Genomic DNA, 26,572 nt, shown 5'->3' with positions numbered 1-26,572 from the left:
AGAACACCAATTCCAATCTCTAATTAAAAAATACATCAGGAAACAGGGACATGAGTGGTTCCCACATTCAGATCTAGGGTAGAGCTAAGACTGAGAGCAGGCAGTTTGGGACCCAAGAATTTGGTAAATGGAGAGAGCTTGAAGAACCACTGGTGGGCTTAAAATCTGAATGTAATTCTCAGTTGACAGTGTAATGTGTAGAGTACAGAGCTTCTCATTCATGAGACATACTAGAGCCTCAGGAAAGCATGGGTGCTGAAATCACCAAAATAATGATCAGGTCTCACATATATCAAGGCAAAGCAGCATTCTCCCCAACAAGCCCTTCACCAGTGTGCTGGGCAAGTAGAAACAAATGGCTTAGCCTTGGGGCGGTGGGGCACCTTGTTGCTGACCACCCTCTGTTGTAAGTGCCAATAATGGGAGATTGGCACTTACAACAGAGAGTGTCCCCTAAGAACCCCCAAGGAAAAAGAAACCCCACATGTAGAAATTGACTCAAGGCATTGCCCTGTCAGCTGAATGTCCCCAGGAAAGTCACCGAGCACACATCTAGTGAGTAAGAAGCTATGTGATCCACAAATTACACTCCATTAACTGAGAATAACATAAGACCTCAACTCTAGTTGAGTCCCCAGGAAACTCTAGTACTAATTCTTATTTATTGTACTTCCACCATACAAATAACGGAAGCCAAATGGAAATGCTTTAGAGTCCCAGTAATAAGCTGGGAAATGTTGAGCTTATTTTACAAACAAAATCTATATATAAATCTATATATGACTTAGATCATCAGATGGCTAGATAGTCCAAGATCCAGAAATGTATTCAAAATGTCAGTGTTCTCAGGTCATAACCCAACCTTATACCACAGAACTTTCGGAATATCTGCTTAAAAGTTCAGCTGGGAGCCAGCACATATTTCAGATTCACTCACCTTCCCGACTTAAGCCCTTATTGTTATTTTTCTTTTTACCAGGCGAGGATTTTTGGCTATAATATATACATGCATGTAATAAAACTTCCCTGATTGATTACCTCATAATTGCACATTAAAAATTTACTAAGATAAAATTAATGTGATTTTAATAATATTGTTTTAATATACAGAATGTCAGGTAACAGGGAAAAAACAATTTGGAATTCTGTTGCAGTATTCCTCCTTTGCAGCACCCCCAAACTATAGCTGAACTAGCAGCAAGCACTGTCTGATAAAATTCTGGTATGTTCTTCCCAGGGGAAATGGCTGAAGTTGGGGCCCTTTAAAATGTAACCGGACAATGCTTTTGAGACTGTAACAGAGAATATCCCTGCGTGTCAGGGGACTGGGCCAAATCAACATACACAGGATGTTGTTTCTTGTATGCTCTTCTATGAGATTCAGCCCGAGAACATAACTTCAAAGAATCTTTTGATGGAGAAAAAATGTTCTCATTCACTCATTTTATGATAGTGCTGCAGGATACTTACTGTTGATTTACTATAATGACAGAACCTGGCTACTGTCACAAAGGAAAAGAAATCCTACTTTCCTCCTGCCACCTACCTGCCACATTTATTATTCCCACTAGAGGAGTGGACAGGCAAGTGACGGGTTAAAAGAGAAGCTGGTTGAAGCATGGCAAACGGAGATCATTAGACTCCCACCAGCGTCACTTGAACAAGGCCTATGCCCCAGGGTGAGAACATTCCCATGGTCAAGGTGCCTGTTTGCTCCAAACCCCAATAAAGAGAGCAGACCTCCCAGCTCTGCACGGCTGCTGAAGGGATGAGGGGCCCAGGACAAGTAACAATCTGGCTTCCACCTCATTGGGCAAAGACTCAGGCAAAGGAAGTGCCAGGACACTGTGCTGACCCACTTCGGGCCCTTCCTCTCTGTTTGTTCCCAGCAGAAGAGATACAAAAGCATCACTATGGCATGGTGAAAAGTTAGAGAAGCATTCTGGAAACTGGCATGCAAATAAGCACTCTGAGTACTCCACTTTGTTATAAAAATTCCCATCGCTCAGACCTATTAAAACACCAATCAGAAGAGGGGCAGTGATGGGAAGGGACTGGTGGTTTTGCAGCCCAGAGTCTCACCCTTTGAGGAATTGTTTCTGCACCGTGTCCTAGGCTGAGCTGGCATAGGTAAAACTGAATTTGTACCCACCAAATGATGGAGAATCCAATAGGTTTAGAAATAACAGGTATTCTGTAAAAGCATACATGCATTCAGGTGGCATCTTCTACGAATGATCCTAGCTGCCCACAAAAGCTGTAAGATGCAAACATGCCCGTAACCTGGGTTCAGGAGAGAAGCCAAGTATTTCAAAGAGGATGAAGGCACTGTCTCCACAAAGCCAGCTCCTGCAAGCTGAACAGATGCACAACTTCCTGCATCAGAACATTCAAGTTCCAGACAAGGATCTGAAAACAAAGCCCTGCCTTAATCACTTAATCACTGTTTCTTAAATCACCACTATCTCTGATAACCTGGATGTCAAGCTCCTACCAACAGATCCTTGGGCATACTATACACAGTGCTTAATGGAGTCACATATTACCTATGAAAATGGAGCTGTGATTGATTAATGGCACCAGGCTTCAGAACATCTCTTTCTGTTTCATTTATAATAAACAGTAGACTCTGAGAAAACTGGTCTGTAGTGCATAGTGGAGGCTGCGTGTAAAAGGAGGCATGGGGAAGCAGCGTTGAGTGAATGCTCTGAAAGCTGGGCTCCTTTATTAGGAAATTAGTGCATTCATTCTGAGTCTTAAAAAATAAATAAGTAAGTAGCCCTGCTTCTATTTAGACTATGTCCTGCTCATCTCACCAATAGGAGGCAGATTCTTTGTTATAAGAGTCACTTACCATCATCACCTTCTAGCCCTCCCAATTCTCTGAGAGTCAACCCTTCTTGAAAAGTATCATCCCTCCTCCCCCACCACAGATGTTCTTTGCCAGGAAAATCAAGCCAGACACTCAAAGCTTTAACTTCTGTTGCTAGATTTGTCATCAGCTATCTGCCAAGGAAGAGCATCTCAATTCAGTATCAACTCGACTTAAAGGGAAGTTGTCACCTCAAGTATTAAGAAGTCCAAGACTGGTGAATTCAGTGGTCCAATAAGATCGTCAAAAACCAGGTTCCAACTTTCTTGCCTCCTCAGCATATGAGCCTCATCCTCGGCCTGGTTTCCCACTTCCACGAGCAGCACCCACACCCTCAGAGCAGTGTCCACGTGCTGAGGAGTCAGCATTTGTGGTGTCTCTTTCAGTTCAGTCATAGAACCTCTCCCAAAAGCCAAATCCAACAGATAGTCCCTAACTTCTCGGGGTTGGACTGCGTCGCTGCCAAGGCAGTTTTCCTGGGAGGCATTCCTGACCCCTCTCTTTCCCTGACATCCCACATTCAATCTGTCAGCACAGCCTGTCAGGTGTTCCTTCTAAAAGTGTCCTGAATCTGATGAGAGCTCCCCACCTTTCCTGCCACCACCTCACCCTGGACTGCCTTAATGATGCTCCCACCTTCCAACCTGTCCCCGTACTCTCAGCACAAGACATGCTCATGCCTCAGCTCTCCTGGAAGCTCCCATGTGGCTTTCATCATCATGTTCAGAATAAAAGCCAAAGTTCTTCAAGGCTGCATCCTTGATATGCCCCTCTTCTTCTCTCTGCCTTCATCTTTACCGCTGTCCTTCACAAATGCCGCTCTAGCCTCCCTGGCCTCCTTGCTATTCCTTGAACATGGAATGCACATGCCTACCTAAAGGTCCTACCTCTGGACCTTTGTACAGGGGGTTTCTTCTCCCTGGAACACTATTCCACCAGATATCCAAAAGGCCACTGCCTCACTTCCTTCAGGTCCACAACCAGATGCCACCTTCTCAGTGGGATCATTCCTAGCTATGCTACTTAAAATTGCAGCTCTCTCTCCTACATCCCCTATCTTCATCCTTTCTTATTTTTCTCCATAACATTTCCTACCATCTGGTGTACTACAAAGTTTACTTACTTATCTTGTCTTTTTTTTTTTTGTAACCTCATGGAATGTAAGCTCTATCAGAGAGAAGTTTTTTTTATTTTTTCTTTTTCCCACTGCAGAAACTTCAGAACCTAAAACAGTGACAAGCACCAGTGGAAACTCATTAAGTACTTGTTGAATGAATAAACTCTGAAACCAGTCGTGGGCAACTAGACCTACGATGGCATTAACCAATCATGATTCGTGCCTGGAGCTGCGCTTGCTTCTCCTGAAGAATGTAGCTGAGCAGTGGGAGATAGGTACTTGGGGAAGATAAATGCCTGGGGTGGGGGTGGGGAGATGGGCTATTTTTAAGTAATAAAAAAAAGACAGGAAGTTTAGGTATGCAATCAACAGTACCAGCTACACATTCCTTGATTTAGTTCCCCTTTTAAACACAAGAGAAACAATTATCACACTTATCCTGAGTCAGAAAAATACTTTCTTTAATTGATTCTTTTTTTTTTTTTCACATTCTGACATCTCTGACTTTGAAAAACATCTGACAATCAATACTATCTTATGATCCTATAACTGGCAGTATTTTTTTTTCCTAGTGCTTCATAAAGGGACAGGGTGTCTTAAAATGGAGGATGTCTTAGAGTCAGTGGAATCCCATAATATCCCTTGAAACATGGTATGCTTCTGAAGTATGAAGCAATGCTAAGGAAGGAAGAATTACCATAATTGTCTATAGACATGTAAGCTGACTGCCATCGAATACACTGTTTTTAAAATCTCTCATGATCTCCATCAAAACTGGACGTTCTCTTTTTCTCTTGCCTTCCTATTGGGAAGCTTTGATTTAAGATAATGTCTGAGCAGAGAAGCCTCGTTCAGCAGTGTCATGTGACCCAGATTGTATGTTTTTATAGCCTGAGCCAATTAGTTAAAGTGACTTTGACTATAATAGGGACCTGTGACATTCCTTAATATTATTGCATTAAGTCACTCTGGAACAGTTTCTGGCTTGTGTTTGTAATCTGTCTCTGATTGTGCTTTCTTCATCCCAGTATTTATACAATTGGTTGCTGTTCTATAAAATAATGACCTTTGAGTCCTTGAAATTAAACCCTCTCTGATTTTCTTTATTTCAGTAAGTCCTTGGCACTTGATGGAACAGTGTGAATCACCTTTATTGTTCTGATTATCAATCGAGGGTTTGGGGTTTTTTTCCCAATCCTTTTAATCTATATTAACCAAATAAGGGTTGGGCTGGAAGTCAGAACTGGGAAGTCAAGTTAGGTAAGCACTGGCCATGAACTCCTTGAAGGCAAGACAGCCTCATTAATCGTGGTATCCCTTCTTCAGACAGACACTCCCTGAAGAACAGTGGGTGTATAATTCATTTCTGTATCCCCAGTGCCCTGCAGTGTGTTAATACCTCCTACATGTTTGTTGAATGAATTAATACCTAACTGAAATGTGGTCCTCCAGCATCCACTTCCCCTTATCTGTGATGGAAGCCATAGCTTTCCATTGCTTCCATGCTTCCTCTGTTCTTCCCTTACTTGTTTGTTTTTCCTTCCACACTAATACTTTTTGCATTTATTTTATTTCCCTCCTTTTTTCTCATTGATACCGTGCCATTTTTCATCAGAAGCCCTAGTCTCTTTTTTGTGGTAAAATACACATGACACTAAAGTTACCACTTTGGCCATTTTTACACATACAGTTCAGTAGCATTAAGTACATTCATACTGGGCAACCAACACCACCATCCATCTGCAGAAGTTTTCATCATCCTAACTGAAACTCTGCACCCTTTAAACATTAGTTCCCCATTCGTGCCTCCCCCAAGCCTCCGGGAACCACTATTGTACTTTCTGTCTCTATGATTTGCCTATTCTGGGTGCCTCAGACGAGTGGAATTCTACTCCCTTTTTTATTTTGGAGTTTTTCCCTCGCTCTTTCTGATCCTTCTTTTCCCTTCCTTTCCTCTCCCCTTTGTTTTTGCTCTTCCTCACAGCTGCGCTCTCCCTACAGCGGCTCATTTTCTCTGTCCAACATCTTTAGTTGCTGTTAACTGTAGAGCACTTCCTCTCCATGTCCATCTTTCTTATACCCATATATAATTTCTAGATTTTTAATTCATTCTTTTATAAAGTTGTATTATATTTAAATGCGTTATGAAATGTTTAAGGGCAGAAATATGACTCTTTAAAAATTTTGAAAGCATGTTTCTAGATAGGGCCAGCTCATAAAACGACAGCACTAAAGGCATTCAACAGAGAGAAAGGGGGTTGACGTAGCTAGAAGGGGTTTACCAGAGGAACCAGTGTTTCTCTTTGAAGATCATTTATGTAAACTTACAGGCTGTCAAATGGCCTAAGCATTCTCTAGCATTTCTCTTCTGATCATGGCCAAAATATATATTTATCTACCTCACAAAGACAGAAAAGCCAGTTTCCTCAATGACGAAAGACAGAAAGGAGCCCTAGAGCTCAGTTTCAGAAGCATACTGAGTTCTTCTCTCTCACAGGTGCAGATGAGGCCTGTCAATCACTGATGTCCAATACCAAGTTTCCCCTGGAATCTGAACTGTTCATAGCCAGCAGAACCAGGGATACTCTTTCAGGAAAGTGGGGAGTAGCATAAGCACTAACCCTTTAGACACTATTGTAGAATAATAAATATATATTCACAAAATCTGGAAAATAAATTAAAAACTAAAATCATTCCAAATTCCTACTATCCTTTTGCAGCATTTTCATGCGTTTCTTTCCATGTACCAGGAATCTTTGAAATATATTGCAGCAGAGATGAAAAGTAAAGATATCTAAATCAATTGCAATGAATAAATCCAGGTCTCGTTTAAGCCATGATATATCTAAGCTGTAGCGGATGTTAGAGAGTGCATGGTCATACACAATGGTTTGTCTTTAAGATAAAAGCGCTTAATTCAAAGAGTATTGTGACAACTAAATTAAATGTGTATGTAAATCCCCTAGCATTAATCCTAATTCCCTGTTCCCCAAAACTGGTATGCACAAAATAAGATGACTATTAAAATATCTAGCCTGCCACCCAGCATATGGATTTAAAATCATGATGTTGCAAATTTTAGTATATACCTGCTTTTGTAATGGTTATATTTACTTAAAAAAACAATCCAAGTAGATGTTAATTCACACCTTTGCAGTTTCTTAGGCCTGGGGGAAGCATAGATCATTGACACAGGCAACCCAAAACCAGCAGGTGGTTTGGAGACTCAGACCTAGGATGTAGTTATAAGAATAGCTTTCCTATTCTTTCTATTCTTCTTGCCCCTTATTTTCTTAATATGCCTACGTTCCTGTTTTCTTCATTTTATTATTGCTTCATCTATGTAAGTTTTATGTGTGTTTCTCATGCCTCTTACTCCTTCATACTTCTTTCCTTCCCTGTCTCTTCTTTCTTATTACCCTGCATCTTTTTTCTCCTCATTTTTATTCCCTGCTTAATACTCTCCTCTCCCTTTTGCATTTGCATTTTCTCATATTCATACTTATTCTGTAGCACTTTCTAGTAAAATCAGGGACTGTAAAATTTTCTTACCATCTTGTAGTCAGGCTCATGATACCTCTCCATTTCTGAAATTTATCAGCCTAGGAATCTTCTACCCAGAGTCACGTTGATGATAATAGCACAACCAGGAATGTTAGTGAATATATGAATTTTGAGAACCAAGCAGTAACACGTCCATAGGTAGTTTATCTTTACAATATTAATCAGATTCACATTTGATATGCTATTTCAGTATCAGGTACCTCATAAGTGGTCAACAAATATTTGCTGCTCAAGTTTAACTAACATTAATCAAACCTTTCCTTTATATGAATCTATCTGATTCTCCAAACAACCTTCTGATGTTAGGTAAGACACGAAATATACGGACTTAATAGAGATAAAGGTATGGACGGTAGAGAGATATATGACTGACTTGAGACTGTAGAGCTGGTTGATTGCTAAGCCAGATCTGGAACTCAGGCTTCCTAATTCCAAGGCACGCTGCTGCTCTCCATGGGTGTGGCCAGCATCCTGCCCAATGGTACCAGTATTGCTATTCCAGGGTAGGATCTTCTGCTCTGAGACCCTGGGGACTACTGAGCATTACCATCCTCTCCTGCTCCCTCATCTACCCAGTAATCCTAATGATAGATGTTAGGAACCAACCTGCAGAGATATTAGCAACACCAATGACAACCCTAAAAGCTGATATTCGCTGGGTGCTCACCATGTGCCAAGGGGGGTGATATACATGGATTAGTTCATATATTCCACTGTACATGGCAATTTAAAGTGAATACAATAGGGTTCTCTAAATATTAATATATTACTATATACATCTTACCACACATAACCAAAGCTGTTTTACATTGAAAACATACCTACCCATGTGGAGGGAAAAGAAAAAAAAAAGCAAAGTCTTAAGGAAATTAAAATAAAACCCAAGGGAAACCAATGAAACCAGTCTCCAAGTTCTTTCCTTCCCTGCAATGAGTCGCCAGTCTGTACCACTCGCTTGCTGGTGGACTCTAATGCCAAACCGACACTGAGCTAGTGATATTAGTAAATCTTTATATTTAAGACTGCCTCGCTATTTGTCCTCAATGCTAAAAGTCTTTTTTCCATAGAAAGGCACTATTTCTCCTGAAGGTATCTATAAAAAGCCTCCCTGTAAGGCCCTCCTGTATGCCTGTGTTAATAGTTGGGGCATTATCAGCAGATCATAGCAGAATTTGGGGATGTTATAATGAGAGGAAAATTAAGAAAATTAAGAATCCCGTATAATGAGAAGAAGAAACACTAGTGCAGAAACAAAATCAATTAGGGAGAAATTGATTTGCCAAATGCAATCTTAAAGAAAAGAAGATAGGAGTTACAATAATAATAATTATTATTATTATTATTATTATTGCTAATATAAAAAGAGAAAAGTGTGGTTCTGAGTTCACTGCAAAGTTTCCGTTAAGTCTTGAGTGATTCTTCTTTAGAGCCTTCCAGAAGTGCAAGCCTATAATTGTAATTATATCTTGGCATTCTCATACAGCAAACAGCCTCCTCAGGTAGTATTTATTACCTGTAAGAAAGAATACTTATGAATATACTTCACCAGTTCCAACTGCAATGATCTGCAATGGACCTTTCCAAGGACAGAAGGGGTGAGTTGGAATACATGTAGGGAAAAAGTTGCTCATTAAGAGAAGGTTTGTTATCCAGGAAAGTGTAATTAAGGTGATGGTCCCAGCTTCTGTGACAGCCAACACTCCAGTAGTTGTTTGATTGCCGCGTGGGTCAGGAATCAGGTTCTGCTACAAGATGTAGCCACATTAGTGTGTTAGTGAACAGGTTAGGAAGTAAATTACAGCCACCTTTCTCAAGCACATTACTGCTGGTCTTCATTGTTTTGTTTTTACTGTACATCAGCAGGACTGTGGCTTCTGAAGACTCTCTGTGACAGGTTAGGCATTTTATCCTTTGAGTAAACAGTAATCATGGTGTGAAGAAAGTGGGGCATTGGAGAATTTTTCCTATTCTTTGAGAATTCCACTCTTCCTTTTTAGTTTGCTCCAAGGGCTCATTGGGGATACATATATTAAGCCCTTTAAATAGTTCATAATAAATCTTTGTCTCAGGCTGATTCTGACAGTTTTTTAAAGAGTCTTTTAAGAGAGAATCCTCAATCATTTGTTAATCCATGGGGTGATCTTCAGACTTCGGGGAAAAAAATAACAGCCAGAGCTCTTGGGTAGTGAAAATACCATGTAGGAAAAAATATATAAATATGGAAAATCCCAAGAATAACACGTTACTGAGATTACTTACATGTTCTGCATGTATCTAAATGCTTCCTTTCTTCCCCAATAAGCCAAAAAGACAAAGGAAAATAATTGTCAAAATAGCAAGGATTTTTATTGATAATTTTATCTTTTCAGACTTACATGCGTCTCCCAAAACATTAGATTTCAAATCATATAAGAGAGGATATTCTTTTTAAAATAAATGAATTCTCATGGTAGAAAGATAATTTCTTCTTTGCCCTTGTTTCCCTTTAAGACTGCTTCAGTCTTCCCCTAAATTACTTATATACACATTGCTATTTTACCTGGTCAGGGAGAGGCTTTCTACTTTCAGAGAAAGGGTTATAGATATTGGTTATTAGTGTCAACAAAAAACTTTGAAGGGCAAGACATAGCTTTCAGAATAAAGACCTTTCTAGGTTGCCTTTACATGTTTTACCGTCTACTTTAGATATGAATTAGCTTGTCAAGTATATTAAATGTTCTTAATTTAAAGAATATGACATGCTTTTATCCCCAAATAGTAATGTACAACACTTACTAGACTGAAATAAAATATTATCTCTCATGTTAATATTAATAATCATCACAGTACCTGTGCATTTGTACAATGAATGGAAAATAGTCTGAAGTCTCTATATAGAAGAAAAGAGTGCTTCCTCTCAAGCATTTTATATATAAATCATTTACTATTTCAGAGCAACTTATTTGGATGTATTTGGTTTTGCTTGTAACTGAAGTGATTAAGGAGGAACCGAAAGAGTGCAGGTCATAGTTTTGCATAAAACAAGAGAAGCATTATGACAGAAGCATTTTCTCCATGTACCTGATCTGAACCTTTATGTCATTTCTAAAATACAGCTTCTCAAGCTATTGAAAAACACTAAGAACTTTATTAATGATAGGCAAATAGAGTTTATTAGGAATAAATTCAATAATAAAATGAAGAAATGGGTAATGGCAGCCCACTGGTACAGGTGAATTCATTCTCATGTAAGGACAAACAAATGAAGACCCAGAGCAAGGGCAACCGTAAATACCCGGGGTCCCTGCAGTTGAGAGGATTAACCACAAAACAATTATGACAAATGCAGTGGGAGTGTTCAGCTACCAGACAACAAGGAATATGTGGTGCCAGTTTTTAAAGAATTATTTGGCATTATGGAATATACCATTTAGACCCAGAAGCATCGGATATGATGCTGAAGTGTTGGTGTGAAAAATATCAAGTACATCATTAGAGAGCTGTGTGGGAAGCAGGGAAGGACAGTAATTAATATCAACAAATTTGCTTTGCACCCAGTTTGAGAAAGGCTGCTTCTATTCCATCTCACCATCATTATTAATAATAGTCTTTATCTTTTTTTAATGGAGAAAAGAGGGTAATTCTATAGCAAGCCTAATTTCAAATTATGCAAATGGAATCATTAAATATGACTGCTTTTTTTTATCCCTACCACTTGAAAAGATTATTCATAGCCTTGAAGAAAATATACAAATGACCTAACCTCAAGTTCAGATATGGCAATGACGTCTACACACATATTATGATGCCTACACATATGCTAGCTGACCAAAGTCATAGTGATGAAGTCCTGTCTTCCTTGAAGTAAAGCAGGGCTACTTCTGCCAAAGGATTAGAAGACTGGGTGCCAAGATGGATTGGTGGTTATTGAAACTTACTAAGATCATAAAAAAAGGAAAATTTGCACAATTAAAGATGTCGAAAATAGATATTCATTAGCAAAATAACAGATATAGATAACTATTGGGTTACCTCCCATTTCTGCCTCCTCTAAATTATTGCAAAGTATAAATAGTTACTAAGCATATTCTCTAGTAAATAACCCTCAATTCTTTATTGAAGATGCATTTAATACAGTACTTCTAACTGAAAACATTTTGAAAAATAACCACTTCAAGATGTGGTGCAATAAAGCCATAATAAAACCAACAAATTCTAGCTGCCCTGCCAAATTCCTGCTCTCTGATAAAAAAGAATAAATTAGCAGAAGATACTGACTGGAGAGACATGTATGGAGACCTGCCAAACAGGTCCTTCTCCTCTACCACCAGAACACACACACACAGACACAGGAAAATAAAGATTGGCTACATCCAGTAAGGGGTCAATATCCAAAATATATAAAGAACTTACACAACTTAATATCAAAAAAAACCAAACAACCTGATTAAATAATGAGAAGAGAACCAAAGAAGATATACAGATGGTCCACAGCCATATGAAAAGATGCTCAATATCACTAATTGTTGGAGAAAAGCAAATCAAAACTACAATGAGGTATCACCTCACACCTGTCAGATTGGCTAGTATTAAACAGAGAAAGATAACAAGTGTTGGCAAGGATGTAGAGAAAAGGGCACCCTCATGCACTGTTGATGGGAATGTAAACTGGTTCAGCCACTATGGAAAACAATATGGAGGTTCCTCAAAAAAAAATAAAAACAGAATTACTATATGATCCAACAATCCCACGTCTGGGTATTTATCCAAAGAAAACAAAAACACCGATTTGAAGATATATATATGCACCCTTATGTGCATTATAGCATTACTTACACTAGCCAGGATATGGAAACAATCTAAGTGTCCATCAATGAATGAATGGATAAAAAAGATGTGGTTTATATATACAATAGACTAATACTCAGCTAAATATCAATGGAATATTACTCAGCCATAAAAAAGAATGAAATCTTGACAATTGCAACATCAGAGGAACCTAGAGGGTACTATCCCAAGTGAAATAAATCAGACAAAAAAAGAAAATATAATATAATTTTGCTATATGTGGAGTCTACAAAACAAAATGAATGAACAAACAAAACAGAAAAAGACTCATAGGTACAGGAAATAAAAACTGCTGCTTACCAGAGTGGGGGAGGGGTTGGAGAGCAGGCAAAATAGGTAAAGGGGATTATAAGGTATAAACTTCCAGTTATAAAATAAATAAGTTATGGGGATATAATATACTGCATAGTGATTATGGTCAATAATATTGTAATAACTTTGTATGGAGACATGGTAACTAGACTTACCCTGGGGATCATTTCATAATGTTTAAAAGTATCAAATCACCTGAAACTAATACAATGTTGTATGTCAGTTATGCTTTAAGTTTTTTAAAAATTAGCCATTGTGCTAGACCCCTTATCTGAGACAGCAAATTTGAAAAAGCTACATCATGTCAACATTCACTTGCAGTAATTTTCAGTTACTGCTGAGTTCTCCAGTACTCTCCAGGGAGAAAAGTCCCAGGCATTCAGAACTTTCACTCTGTCAAACAAATGTATCTCAGGCCAATCTTCTAAACCCCTCCACTGTTCCCTGATAATCACATGATGGCTGTCAGGCAAAGCCCTTCCTCTGTGCCTCAGAGAGTCTTTACGTCTCTAGGAACAGGGTTGCCAGATTTAGCAAATAAAGGATTTCTAGTTAAATTTGAAATTTGTATGCAATATTTAGGTTATACCAAAAAAGTCATCATTTATCTGAAATTTAAAGTTAACAAGGTGTCCTGTATTTTATTTTGGAACCCTAATCAGGAATAAACTGATAAAGCCACCATCTTTTCCACAAGCCCACTTCTACCTCCTCACCCTTGGTGAATCCTTTCTCCCTTGGAGTCCCGTGTTATCAAAAGTCTCTCTTTCGATGAGGCCATGATTCCTATGCTCTGGTGTATCCTGAGGTGAAAGAGGAGAGGTCACGGGCTTTGCTCCCACTGCCACTGCTGCCCCAAAACCCTCTAAAACAAAAAAAGATTCTTACCTGTTTTCAATGCCATTGTCAGTCCACACCCCCACCATTCACCCACCCTCCTCAATGGCATCAGCTCACTCTCTGCAGTCTTCCTGGGCAGCAGTCTTTCAAGGAGACAACAGATGCCAGAATGAGAGTCTCCAGGATGGGCACCTGTGACACAGGCACACACACACACGCACACACATATCCTTCACTGCGAAAGCTCCAAAAATCCTTTTTTTGACTTACCTTCAGCCACCTATTGGCACAGTCATAGTATGACCTCTAATCATGCTTTGTTTTTAAGATGCCAAATGTCTGTTAAAAAAAATTTTTTTTAATTTGTAAGGTAAAAGAGCAATAGAAGAAGTTACAAAGGGAAAAATGTATAGACTTCTCTTTATAAAATTTAAAAATATGTATCAAGGAACATAATAAACAAGTAAAAGGCAAGTAGGAGAATATTTGTGATAAATACAGCAAGGACACTATCCCTAAAATATGTATGTAAGTATCTCATTCAAATTGTTAAGAAAAACACTAAAAATACAGTTGGAAAAGAATCTGAAGACATAAATATGACTCACTGAAAAAAATTCAATGACCAATAAATATGCATTAAAAATCATTCAATTTCATTAGAAATAAAAATACAAATAAAACACAAGAGATGTTTTTACATATTGTTTTTCAGGGAAACCCTCATAAAATATCTTCTTTGAAGCTCCTACTAATTTAATATTTTTTATCAAATGAGAAAAAATGTTTGAAAATGGCAATCAGCATGAACATCATCAAATGTTACTGATAAACATGTGAACAGGTACAGTACAGCTTTTCTGGAAATCCATTTATGCATATTAGCTTTTTAAGAAAAGCTCATCCTCTCTGACTCAGTAATACTCTTTCTAGAAATCCAACCTAAGAAATTATAGGAAAATTAATTTCAAAGAAATTCATCACCATGTAATAAAATATTACATAGTCAGTAAAAATAGTGTGTTTGCAAGTGATGTACTGTTACGGGCAAATGCAGATATAATAATTTCTCTTAAAAAAGGAAAAGTTGATTTGCAACCAAGGCCACTGGAGTGCCAATATCCTTTTGTTCCCCAAAAAGTACCTAATAGAAATACAACTATTATCACAGAGTGAGCTATAAGCTTTTTTAACATTAAAAATGTGAGAAAAATAGAAATGATCCCAATTTCAAAATAAATCTATAAAAGTAAATAAGAGTACAACAAAACATACTCATTTCAGTAGTGAACAGAATTGGGTGATAAGGTTACTGAGAATTTTTTTTCTTACACCTTTTCATATTTTCCAAATATCTATGAACATAGGAAAAATAGAGACATATAAACAAAAATTTTTTAAGAACAATAAACATTCTTACAAATCATCCTCTGAACATAATCCCCCATTGGCTGCCTCCTCCTGGTTACCACAACCTGTCTTGTCTCCTTCCCTCTTTCCCAGCTCATCACTGCCAGTATTCACTTTCTTGTCTCTTAAGGAATCCCTCATTCTGTTGACTTTCTTTCATTACATTGTGCCAGTTCCCATCCCTGGGAAAACCTCACTGACCTGAGAATTGCCTGGAAAAGCCACAAAGCTACTATCATCAGGGTACCCTAGAAAATTTATGCTCTTAGGTTTAAGCCTTGCAACTTCCAGCCACTATGCAATCTTATTATTTGTCTTCTATTGATCCTAGTTGCTGTGCTTCATAGCTTTTTTCCACTCTCAAAATCCTCTCCTTCTCCCACTTCCTTTATCTCAGTGAACGACATTTACTCTCTAAGTCATTCACCACCATTCCCACCACACTCTCTCTCTCTTCTCCCTTTTTCTCTCACATCCTCCTTTTTCTTCTCCTTCCCATTTCAGAGGCTCACCTCTCTTTCTCTATCACTGATTAAATATCCTTAGGATTTAAATTCTTCGATTTTAATGTGGACAACTTGAAGCTCAGTTCTCTCAATCAGGAAACATACTCAAGTCTCTTTCTTTTTTTCACCAAAATTCACCAAAGAAAAGTGTATCATTTATTTACTCTGTCTTCACTGCATTTTTCTAATGAAGCTGCTCTCTCTGGAGAAATCCCCAAAGAATCGACACCAGTGGGTCCATCCGGGAGGCATTGGACACTTGGAACAATTCCACCCATTAACTCCTCTTTAGTTTCCTAGATGTTAAATCATTTGTATGTCACTTATTTTAGTATATCACTTATTTTCAAAACACTTTAGTGTATCACTTATTTTAATTTTGGACAAAAGTTCAAAGGGTAACATTTCTAGAATTTCTTTGTCACTAGTGCATATCTATCCAGATAATAGTTTCTATAAGGTCTTTTTCCAGTCTGGAGTCATAAAGTTACAATGCAAATCATGAGCATGGAGATATGGCATGGTGTCATCATCCAGATATCCAGGTGACTTGGTCTTTTCTCAAAACCCATCTCATCAGAGAGGCCATGTGACACCCAACCAAAATATGGTCCTCCCCACTCTCTAGCCCCTTACTCTCTGCATTGTTCTTCTGTAGAGCTGCTACCAAAAATGATGATGTACTTTTCTCCTCCTCCCAAATGTAAGCAGTTATAAATGGTCCCAGCTCTGGATAGATATTCGATAAGTCCTTATTAAATAACTGAACAAAGACTAAGTGAGCATCTGATGTGTGCTTCCGTGTGCTACTTAGATCGTCTTTTAGGGCCATCTGTTGGGTAAAGGTAAGACATTCCAGGGACAGGCAGAGGTCAACCTTTAAAAACTTAAAAGGTGCACACTCAGTCCCCTGGCCTGCGCATGGAGAGTGATACTTTGCCTATCAGTAGTTTGAATCACTGCCTGAGTTTTTACCCAGTGCTGCCTAACTGTGGCTCATCACATGGCATTGTTGCAGTTAGTCACAGGGCTTTAAAGCAATGAAAAGGCAGAATGCATATGTGTATGTTTGCAAATGCCTCTGTAACCAGACTCCTCTGTATAACTCTGTTTTAATATATAGTACATTGACAACATCTGCTCCTGAAATGGAGACTTGGCCAGAATGCTAAGAAAATAAACATGGCAGTTCAACTCAGTACTGGCAACCAGTTACTGCCCCATGGATAGGCTACACGGAGGATTCATGTATATAAAATAGTATATTAAAGTAAACTTACAAAAGCAAAGAGCAATCATTGCAACCATAATTTTTTCTTCCTCTTTGGAATTCTAATTTTAAAAGCATTAAAGAAGACAGCTGCTCACGCTGTGATATGCACTAAACAGCCTGAAGGATGGAAAAAAATATATTTGTAGCTCATAATAACTATTGACCTTTCTGATATACAATGTTCTCTGTGTTAGCTATTCAGTTCTATCAACAGTGAAGATTGAACATGACTTTTTAATAGAAAACATGGGGTTCTGAGCTGCCTTCACAAAGGTGTTTATGTATTGTTATTTTGTTTTGTACTACAAAGACTAAGTCCTAGTGCCCTTTGTCTGACATCATGTTTGTCATTACAAAAACAAAAAGGAAAGAAAAGAAAGGAAGGAAGGAAATAAAAGAAGGAAACAGAAAAGGTGGAAAAAAAGCCTCAACGTTATTGAGTATGTTTTATACGAGGAATTGGCTCGTAACCACTTTATAGTCGTGATAAAAGCATTGCCACACTCGATCCCATCCGCAATACTGGTAATGAATCCAAGCAGCATCCCAGGAGGACAAGCTATATTTTTCTCCCAGAATAGATCCCTCAAGTGGCAACATTTATAGGGCGTCTCCAATAAGATTCAAAACACTCGCTCCTGGTATTCCTACAGCATGTCACGTGGAGCGCAGTCTGCTGCACAATGGGCCACAGTGGATGCCATGTACTCTCAAAGGCTGTTACGATGCCCACGGTTTCCCCATTGAACTTTCTCATTGCTTAGTAGTTGTGTATAGAAACACCCACTGGTAGCAGCTTGACTCTGACACTGTGTCTATTTCCCCAGAGTGGTATCATCCAAACGCCATCTGCAGACACAGGCCGCGCTGAGCACACCTCTCGCCCAGGGCACAGCCTCATGACACCGCCGCCCCTGCCAGGGCAGGCAACCTGGAAGCAGCCCTGTGCACTCCCGTTCTCACCCCAGGCAGGCAGACGTTGCCAGGGAGTTTGTGCTGACAGGTGGCATGGGTTGGCAGATTTTTTTTCCTTTTATTTTTTTGGTGGATTATTTTGAATGTAACTTAGAAGTTTATTACCTCATTATAGAATCACAATTATTTTCATAGCTATGCTCTAGGGTTTCAGTTAATGATTCACAAGTTTCTAAACAAAGCTGAAGACTCACAACTGAGTGGGAGCAGGATTCAGCCCTAATGAGACTTAAATAAATGCAGCTTCTTCACCGTACTGCTGAGGAAGCACCAAAGCTGATAGAGGCTGAGTGCCGAGCCAGAGCCTAAGGGCTGGAACTGCACTTGCGTGACATCCACAGGGTGGTCCAACGTGTACCCATGGGAAATGCGGGGACTACATCACCACCAGAGGCCAAGGCTCTTCTTGGTCCAGTCTACTGAGACCATCACCCCCTTCAAAGTTACCCTGGCACATGGCAGAAAACAGACCAGTGGATGAACACCAACTCCCAAGAGACAGAGAACAAAGTATTCTCAAAGTCTAGGGGAAATCAGGCCAATCCTCTTTAACTACCAAACCAACTGGTCCATGACTCTCAAAATAACACTTTGCAGAAAATGCTTCCTTAGAGATGAATACAAGGAGAAAACATAATGATTCCCTCTCCTAAAAACAAAAACAAACATGGGACAAGATGTTTGATTTTTGGTGAGAGAGAATGGCAGAGGCAAAGTAAATAATTCTTAAAAGAAAGCAGCTGAATGTTATTTTATTCAATAAGGAAATTGAGTACCTACCTACATAAAACACAATCCTAGGCACTTGGAGGGGATGTGGTTGTCTGGAGAAGAGCAGGAAATAGGTACAGTAAAAGGCAAGACATCAGACCTGCCTTTCAAGATCTCAGAATCTTGTAGATCACACTGCCGAAAACATATTTTGCAAATTGCACATGTTAAAAAAATTGGTTGAGTATTTACCTTAAAAAAAAAAGACTGCTTACAAAAATCAGCATCACAGGTCATTTTCCTTGCATATGTGAACTCATAAAGTATTGACACTGAGCAATGCATCCCTTTTCACTGTCACATGAGTTTTACCCATGTCTATGGTTATCACATATGAAAACAAGGCTATGACTTTTCCAAAAAGAGGTTATATTTATATATAGAGAGAGAGTTATCTATTGTTGCATAACAAATTACCCCCAAATATTTGGCTTTTAAAAAAGCAGATATCTCACATAGTTTCTATAGGTCAGGAATCCTGTAGTAGCTCATGTGGGAAGTTCGAGCCCAGGATCTCTCATGAGGGTGCAGTGGACATGTCCATCAGAACACAGTCATCTGACAGTATGACTGGGGCTGGAGGGTCCACCTCTAAGCTCACTCATGTGACTGCTAGCAGGAAGCCTCAATTCTGTGCAACACTGGCCTCCCCACCAAGTTGTTTGTATCCTTACAACATGGCAGGCAGCTTCCATCAGAGTGAATGTCCCAGGAGGGAACAATAAGGAGCCACTCTGCCCATTACAGCTGAGTCATACACTGCCAATTTCACCAAGTGTTATTTATGAGAAGTCACCAAGTCCAGCCCGCACTCAAGGCCTAGAGGAAGTAGCCTCCACCTTTTGGAGGGAAGAGCATGGGAGAACTTGTGGCACTTTAAAACCACCATGATTTTCCTGCATAAACATAGAAATTTCTGTGAGAAAAGATTTGTTTTTTACCATGCTTGGCCTACTATTAGGAAACTGGATTGGGAAAATCTTATTACATTAAAGTCAACATTTAATGAATATTAGCTATTGACTATATTAAGCAAATATAAATATCTATGTGTATATGTGTGTATATATGTGTATCATCTTTGCTCCAGGTACAAGGAATCATGCTAGGGAACCAGTTAGACATCTCTCAGCTCTACTACTCCAGAATATCTAGCATGAGAGATAAAACAGGGATATAAATAACTGTAAGAACAGTATATTGATAACATTGTAACCCTTTAAGTCAGGTAAACATGTCATGTCTGTGTGCTCTGCCACTGACTATCTGGGAGACCTGGACAACATACTGACTGTTTTTATGTAATAATAAAGTTTTGATATTTGTATCAGTCAATATGGGCTCAGTAATGCTGCAGTAAAAAAAAAAAAATTCCCAAATTACAACAAAGTTTTATTTTCTGTGAAGGTTGGCTGAGGGTTCTGTTCCACAGTATCTTCATTTCAAGACCCAGGCTGATGGAGCAGCCACCATCTGAAATTGAGAGACACCAGGCAGAAGGAAAGAAAAAGTAGCCCTTCATGACTGGCTCTTATCAAAAATTCCACTTGGAAGTGATGTGTGATATGGGTCACATTTCATTGGCCACAGAAAGCTTCAGGACCATACCTAACTTCCAAGTGGCAGACAAAGTGCAGGAAAACTTTTGCAACAAAAGAAACAGCTTGTCATGTTCTTGATACATACCCAAACTGAAGTCCTGAAATACATCAGTATCTAAGAAAGCTAACAGTATATGCCAATGAAACAACTGGCTTTCCCAAGATAGTTGGAAAATGAACCAACATCTCCTCCCTTGCCTTGTGAAAGTCATTTTGGTTATTCACACTTCGGTGTGTCCTAGGTGCACAGAACATCTGAAAAAGGAAAGATTCATTTGCAGTGAAATGGGGAAAGAATATATTTAACTTCGTATCTTAATGCCATACCCTCACCTACTTCTCATTTAAAAGGAAAAAGACTTCCTTGTTCACAGTTGAAGAGGAACAATGTGTTCTAAAAACGTAATATTTCTTTTCTCTCCCTCATTTTTCTTTCCCCCTCACAGCAGAATTTGGTGGCAGTTGAAGAGTTCTGTTACTAGAATTGCACTGAAAACATTCAGAGAATACTGTAAAGAAAACCTCTCTTTACGCTTTGGCCTCATATACCTGTAGAGCCCCTGGAGGGAATGCTGAGTGTGTCCGGATGGACTTGGCCCCAGGACTGACCTGTGAGAATGAGATGTTTCTCAGCCCCCTCCTCATTCTCCACCTTCCCACCACCTCCTGCTGCTACATAATAAGGAGGAAGCAGCACTACAATGCCAGTTAGGGACTATAAACAAATATGGGTAATACAGACATGATTTCACATTATGGTGGCATTTGCCAACATAAAAATTATTACAACTTTTGTTATCAATTGTTCTGTAAATTTTACAAAAAAAATGAAAAAACTGACATTTCAAGAGCTGAGGTAATTGAGATTTATTAAAAAGTTGAGACCCTGTGATTCAGCAAGAGAAAGTGTAGTCCTTTATCCAGCTTCTAGTTGTGTGGGACTTGCTCTTGGTCTTCAGCTCCTTGTTTGTAATTCATAGGGCAAACCTGGCCACATCTGGGTTTTGACCACTTAACCCATAAATTTCTCCTGTGTCTCAGGCATCAGTGGCAACTTCTTTGAATCCAGTGCAAGCAGTCATCGTGGCCTGCCTCAAAAAGTTGACAGAAAAGTATTTGTTATCGAGCAAGCACTCTGAAATGCTTCTTTGATGTACTCTGGCTCCATTGTCTTAAAGAGCATCAGTCCTAAGGATATCTTTCTCACTCCTGTGTCCCCTTCACATCCCCCCGTGGCCACGCACACATATGTGCACACAGGCCCCCCACACCCATTCTCTGCTGAGAACCACGTCGTGCCTCCCATCACCGAGGCCATGCTGCCTTCGCTCTCTCCCAACAGAACCTTCGTCGGAATCGTGCTTCTCACCTGAGACACTTAGAAGCTCTTCTAAAGCTGCCACTCTCGTCTGTCACATGCAGATAATACGTCTTTTTACATGAGAGACTCCATTGTCAGAGTTGGGATAACCAGAGTGTGCCTGCTAGCCCTTGAGGAAACACGAACACGGTGTGCGTGCGCTGGGAATGAGGTCGTCACGTGTCCCTTTAAAAGGGACAGCATGGCACGTTTACTTGTGACCTTGTCCTCAAAACTAGGAAATCCTATGGAATCAGAAATCAAACTCTTTTCTAAGTTGCCCCTCGCCTTTTCTGCATCCCCTATGCTCTTGAAATAAAGCTTGAAGACCAGTTTATAAATTTTAAATCTCAGCGTCAGTGAGGCAAACCTGACTTTACGTTCCTCTCACAGCGGGTGGCCTGGGGGTAATGAATGCTGCGCCTGTGTTTAGACACCTGCTGTTGAAACACAGGGGTGCTGTCCCCCTCCCTCACTGCCTCGGTCAGGGTGTGCGCAGAGCTCGGCCTCGCAGCTCACGCAAAGCCTGTGTCCCGCGTGTGCGTCATCACCAGCGGGGAGCCCCCGGCAGTGGTCTCCTGTGGAGCTCCACGTACTAACGACACTGCATTTCTAAGGATGCCTGAATCACTCCCTCTTACATAGTCAGGTGGCTTCTTCTGACTGGTCAGGGCACCAGACGCCCCAGCCCTGAAACACATTTCACATCTCTGGAAGTTTCATTTTTCCTCGGCTATTGCAAACACAATCTTGCTGAACAGAGCTGAATTTTTAAGGCTGAGTTTGTGGTGTGGATGCTGATGGCTTCACGTTAGTTCAGGTCTCTGAGGACCAGTGCCAATAAATGTGAAAGGGACAACAGTAGATTGGCATACTTTTCCATTTCTACCAGGATGAAAAACTGCCATAAATTAAGTCTAACCTTAAATGTATAATCTGTCCTTGGGAAGGGGGAAAAAAAAAGGATATAGCATCTTCAAGCTCTCGGCATCCCTTACGAGAAAAAATTGGTTCTAAGGGTCTCTGATCTTGTGTTTTAGTAAAATAGAACTGCACGGCTGACTGACAGTTCTGATCTAAAGCATTTACGTTTAAGTTTTGATCTCTCTGCTTTTGATTAAAACTAATGAGCTCATTTAATTCAAAATGGGAATCTCTGATAAGAGAAATAAGGTTGATGTGATTGGATTAGAGGGGCAAATTAAACTCTTAGAGCAGAAGTTTGTGCTTATATAGTGTATTAAAAAGCTGTTGGCGTATTATGGCATGTTAGATGATGAGAAAAATTTCATAGTAATTCATATTTAATCAGAAGAAATGAAAGTACTAAATATAACATGGCTCTGCTTTTCCCTCGAGTGATAAAAAGCTATACATTTAAAATGACATCAGATCCATGCTCTCTAAAACAAAAAAAGAAAGAAAGAAAATCATAAGAGAGACACATAAGAAAGTGACACTTGTTAGTGGTTCCATTGCCCCAGAATAGGAATGCCAAAAATGTAGGAAAATACTGTCAGAGTACAACAAGAATGATACAAGAAAGGCCCCTGACTATAAACAGCAAGGGTTCTGTTATTACAGTAGCTCTTATTTCCTCTTCCATCTGAGCAGCAAGTTTCATATGAAAAAATAGATATTTCTTTCCCTTAAAAATATACAGAATACATTTCATAATTTAAAATTTAAAAGCTGGTTTTAGCTATTTTTCTTTGTGTTTTCATAAATGTTTTCACATGTAATTAAGTCTTTTTATCACACATATTGTTACCCCAACCCCAGAGAAAATTAGTGTCAGTTAGGGCTACAAAAAGTCCTATTTATTGTTGGACATATTTAATTTTAAAATAGGAAAACCTTAAAGTAGTATTTTAGAGGAGTAAAATTAGACAGCGAATTTATTAGGTTTAAAAATACCAAAATTAATTTCCTTGCAGGAAAACACTTAAATTTATAAAATGCCTTAGAAATAGATTTATGTTGCCTTCCAGGCTGTTTGCATAAAGGTGTTTTTAGCTCAGCAAGACTGCAAACTACCATTTTAAGTTTCATAAACTATTCTACTTACTCTAAAAGCATTTAAAGGGAAAGAGAGTCTTGCTTAAGAGAGAAAACTTATTTTCTCACATCCTATTCTGTTGAGGGCAGGGGGCAAGCTGCCATTAGAAACAGGAATGCAAAATTGATACTGTGAGTAGTTTTTATTTGTTTCTGTCTGTACATTCTATTCTCAGCCTTCCATCTCTAGTCAGTCAAGAAGATTTTACATTTCTCACTCCCCACAATGAAGGAAACCAACTCAGGAGGGCAAGGACACTAGCCAGCATATGGCTACCCAACCTTGGTGGTCTGCTGTTCACAGAGCTCCCCAGTAAGCAAATGTGACAGGCAGGGATTCTCCAGGAGAGCAAAGAGCAAGTCATCCTTACTCTCCATCACCAGCTTCTCTGCCTGCATTTTGGTGGATCCCATAAATCTATGAGGCCCTATTTTTCATGACAGTTCTGTCCACGTGCACTGACCATATCCTCAAGGTATGCCACAGTTACTCAACGTTAGACTCACTTAGGGAGCTGCCAGAAGTTAAAAGGCCTGATAAGCTCCTGCTAAAACCTGGAATGGAGTTACTTCGGATACATTAATTTTTCCTTTTCATTTTCTGCAAAGTAAACATTTTCTAAATGAGATAAATTGATTACTACACTCTTAGCACCCATCAGTCATTTATTTTTAGTGAACTCGAGGATTGCACCTGAGCAGTAGCTGTGAGGAGCCATGTAGAGCTCTAAATCACGTGTGTGTGTATTTTTGTATTCTTCAGTGGAGTCAACCAGCCCCAGTCTGCTAACCACTGACAACACTCTTGAGCGTTCCTTTTTCATCCGAATGAAATCTACTCTGACCAAACGCGGCGTGCACATCAAATCATCAGGATATAAGGTAAGCTGGGTTCCGGGAGGGCAGGTATTTCTGTCTCAGGCTGATCCTAGGTTATTTGCATGGAGCCTCCCAGTGGCTTTGGGTCCATGCGGTGAACACATGTGACCTTGAGCAGTCCGTAGGGTTCTTGGTAACCTTCCTGTCTCAGGTAGGGGCTGCATGAGCTCTCCTTCTCACTGCGGACCTGCTGGTATACTACCTGCCCAAAAGAGTGTCTTTTTTGAAGGTACTTATTAATGTACCAAAGGCTTCAGAATGTGCTAGAAATTCACTTTGATGCAGAAGGTGAGCCTAATTCCTATCAGTCTTTAAGATGAGTGTTCTAGAACTGCTACTTAAAAGAATTCCACTTCCAAATTCCCCTTTCTCTGTAGAGAAAGATTACCCATTTTAATAACATCTTAACCACCAAGATTCATATACAACAGTAAGAAAATCAGGTTGCATGAATGTCAGAAATCCTAATTCTGAAATTACAACCATTTAACATTCAGTCATACCTTAGCATACATAAAACACTCAGCATTCAGAGTATGTGCTCCCCACAATAGCAAGACCAAGTCTGGAGTCATAATCTACATTATCACCATTTTAAGGTTAAGGATATAAAAGCCTTCTAATCTTGGGAACTTCCAGCATTTCAGTTACTATAGCAACAGAAATTAAGACCTACGAAATTTATGAAATGCCTTTGGCAACCTGAATCTTATCAATTTTACAACACACTACCAATCTCTCAAACAATATTTATAATGTGTGGGAGGGCAAACAGAATGGGATGTACTGTGATGTGGTCCACACGACCTCTCCCAGTTGTAGAGTTTAGAGCTTCTGATAGCTCAGTTCTTCAGGAGGACCCAGCCTTGTTGGGGATAGTAACAGTCAATATCATCAGGCCTTAAAACCTTATATAAGTCACATCAGGAGACCAGCAGCTGCATAAAAGTCAGAGTTAGGCACTTTCTTTGACATGAATTCTTTAGGAAAAAAAAGAAAGGAGGTGGGGAATTAGGCCTTTCCATGACTGACCTTCAGCTGAGCTGTCCTGCAGTCTGAAGGGCACACATGGTGCATCCTTGACCTTGAACAGGGTGTGACTCAAAGGGGAGGCATCTGGGCAGCTCTCCCCACAGTAGCTGTACCTTACGGAGGCCTGGTACAGAGGGATCTGTTACAGGGGAAAAACCAGTCTCTATCCTTAGGACCATTCTGTATTTCCCTGCCTCACTGAACACAATGTATTTATTAGTTGTTAACTGTGTAGCCTGAGCAAGTTTACTATAGGTGTAGTGATTATTATCATTTTAATGCTAGAAAGATGCATTCTTTGCATTCCAGCTTTTAGGAGCTATAGGGCTTCCTTTCAACTATTACTCTACTGTCAGCATTTGTTCTTCACCTTGAGTGGTTTTTACTGGTCTGTAGAGGGCATATCCCTGGCGGGAGGAAGGGTGGGAGGGGTGAGATATCGATATTGTTTGAATAAGCAATATTTAGTATAATATCATTTTATGATTTGATTTTTTGAAAAACAGAAGAAATTATTGCTTTCCCATGACAAACTAGAGATCATAAAACTGCAAAAATTTGAACCTGAGAAAAGGGGGATATGTGGATAAAGAAAAACATGAAGAAGTAGTTTGAGTTTCAATCTAGGCAAGACCAGGTACCTTGGGGTCTGTTTGTTTGCCACCCAGGCAGTTCAGTAAAGTTGTTTTTGCTGTGTGGCCTGAAGTTGGACAAGCTCATTTCTTATGGATTAATAGAACACTTACTCATTCATTTGGGAAGCATTTGTTGAGCTCCTACTGTGGAGCCTGTCTAGATCCTGGTAACCCAGCATCAGACACTGAAAAGTCACTGCTGTCATGCTGCTTACATTCTAACAGGGAGAGACAACAATAATAAGTTAATAAATGAAGGTGCTTTCAGAGAGTAAGGAAGGCTAACATAACAATATCTAACATTTACGCACACTCGACTATGCTGGGCATTGTACATCATATGTGTCTTAGCCCTCATACCTATCCTAGAAGACAGTATTTTCATTGTTTCCATTTTACAGATGAAGAAGTTAAGGCTAGAGAGGTTGATGAGCACAACACCATATGTTGAAGGAACAGAGCTGGAGTTTGAACTCTGGGAGTCTGGCTCCATACCCCATGCACTTAACCACTAATCTACTCTTATTATGCAGGGAGAGT

At 39.5% G+C, this 26,572-nt stretch overlaps 1 protein-coding gene across 11 annotated transcripts in view; it reads left to right on the top strand.

Annotated features, from left to right (window-relative positions):
• The window catches only part of NPAS3 (neuronal PAS domain protein 3), an 877,558-nt gene that overhangs the window by 790,441 nt on the left and 60,545 nt on the right, over positions 1-26,572 (top strand). For all 11 annotated transcript variants that reach the window (XM_073211382.1, XM_073211377.1, XM_073211373.1 and 8 more), the window contains one exon: positions 24,250-24,368. In XM_073211382.1, coding sequence (XP_073067483.1) covers positions 24,250-24,368 — 119 coding nt within the window. The remainder of the gene's footprint in view (positions 1-24,249; positions 24,369-26,572) is intronic.

Source organism: Manis javanica, chromosome 8 (assembly GCF_040802235.1).
Source record: "Manis javanica isolate MJ-LG chromosome 8, MJ_LKY, whole genome shotgun sequence".
NCBI lineage: Eukaryota > Metazoa > Chordata > Mammalia > Pholidota > Manidae > Manis > Manis javanica.
This window is presented reverse-complemented; position numbering and strand designations above follow the sequence as displayed.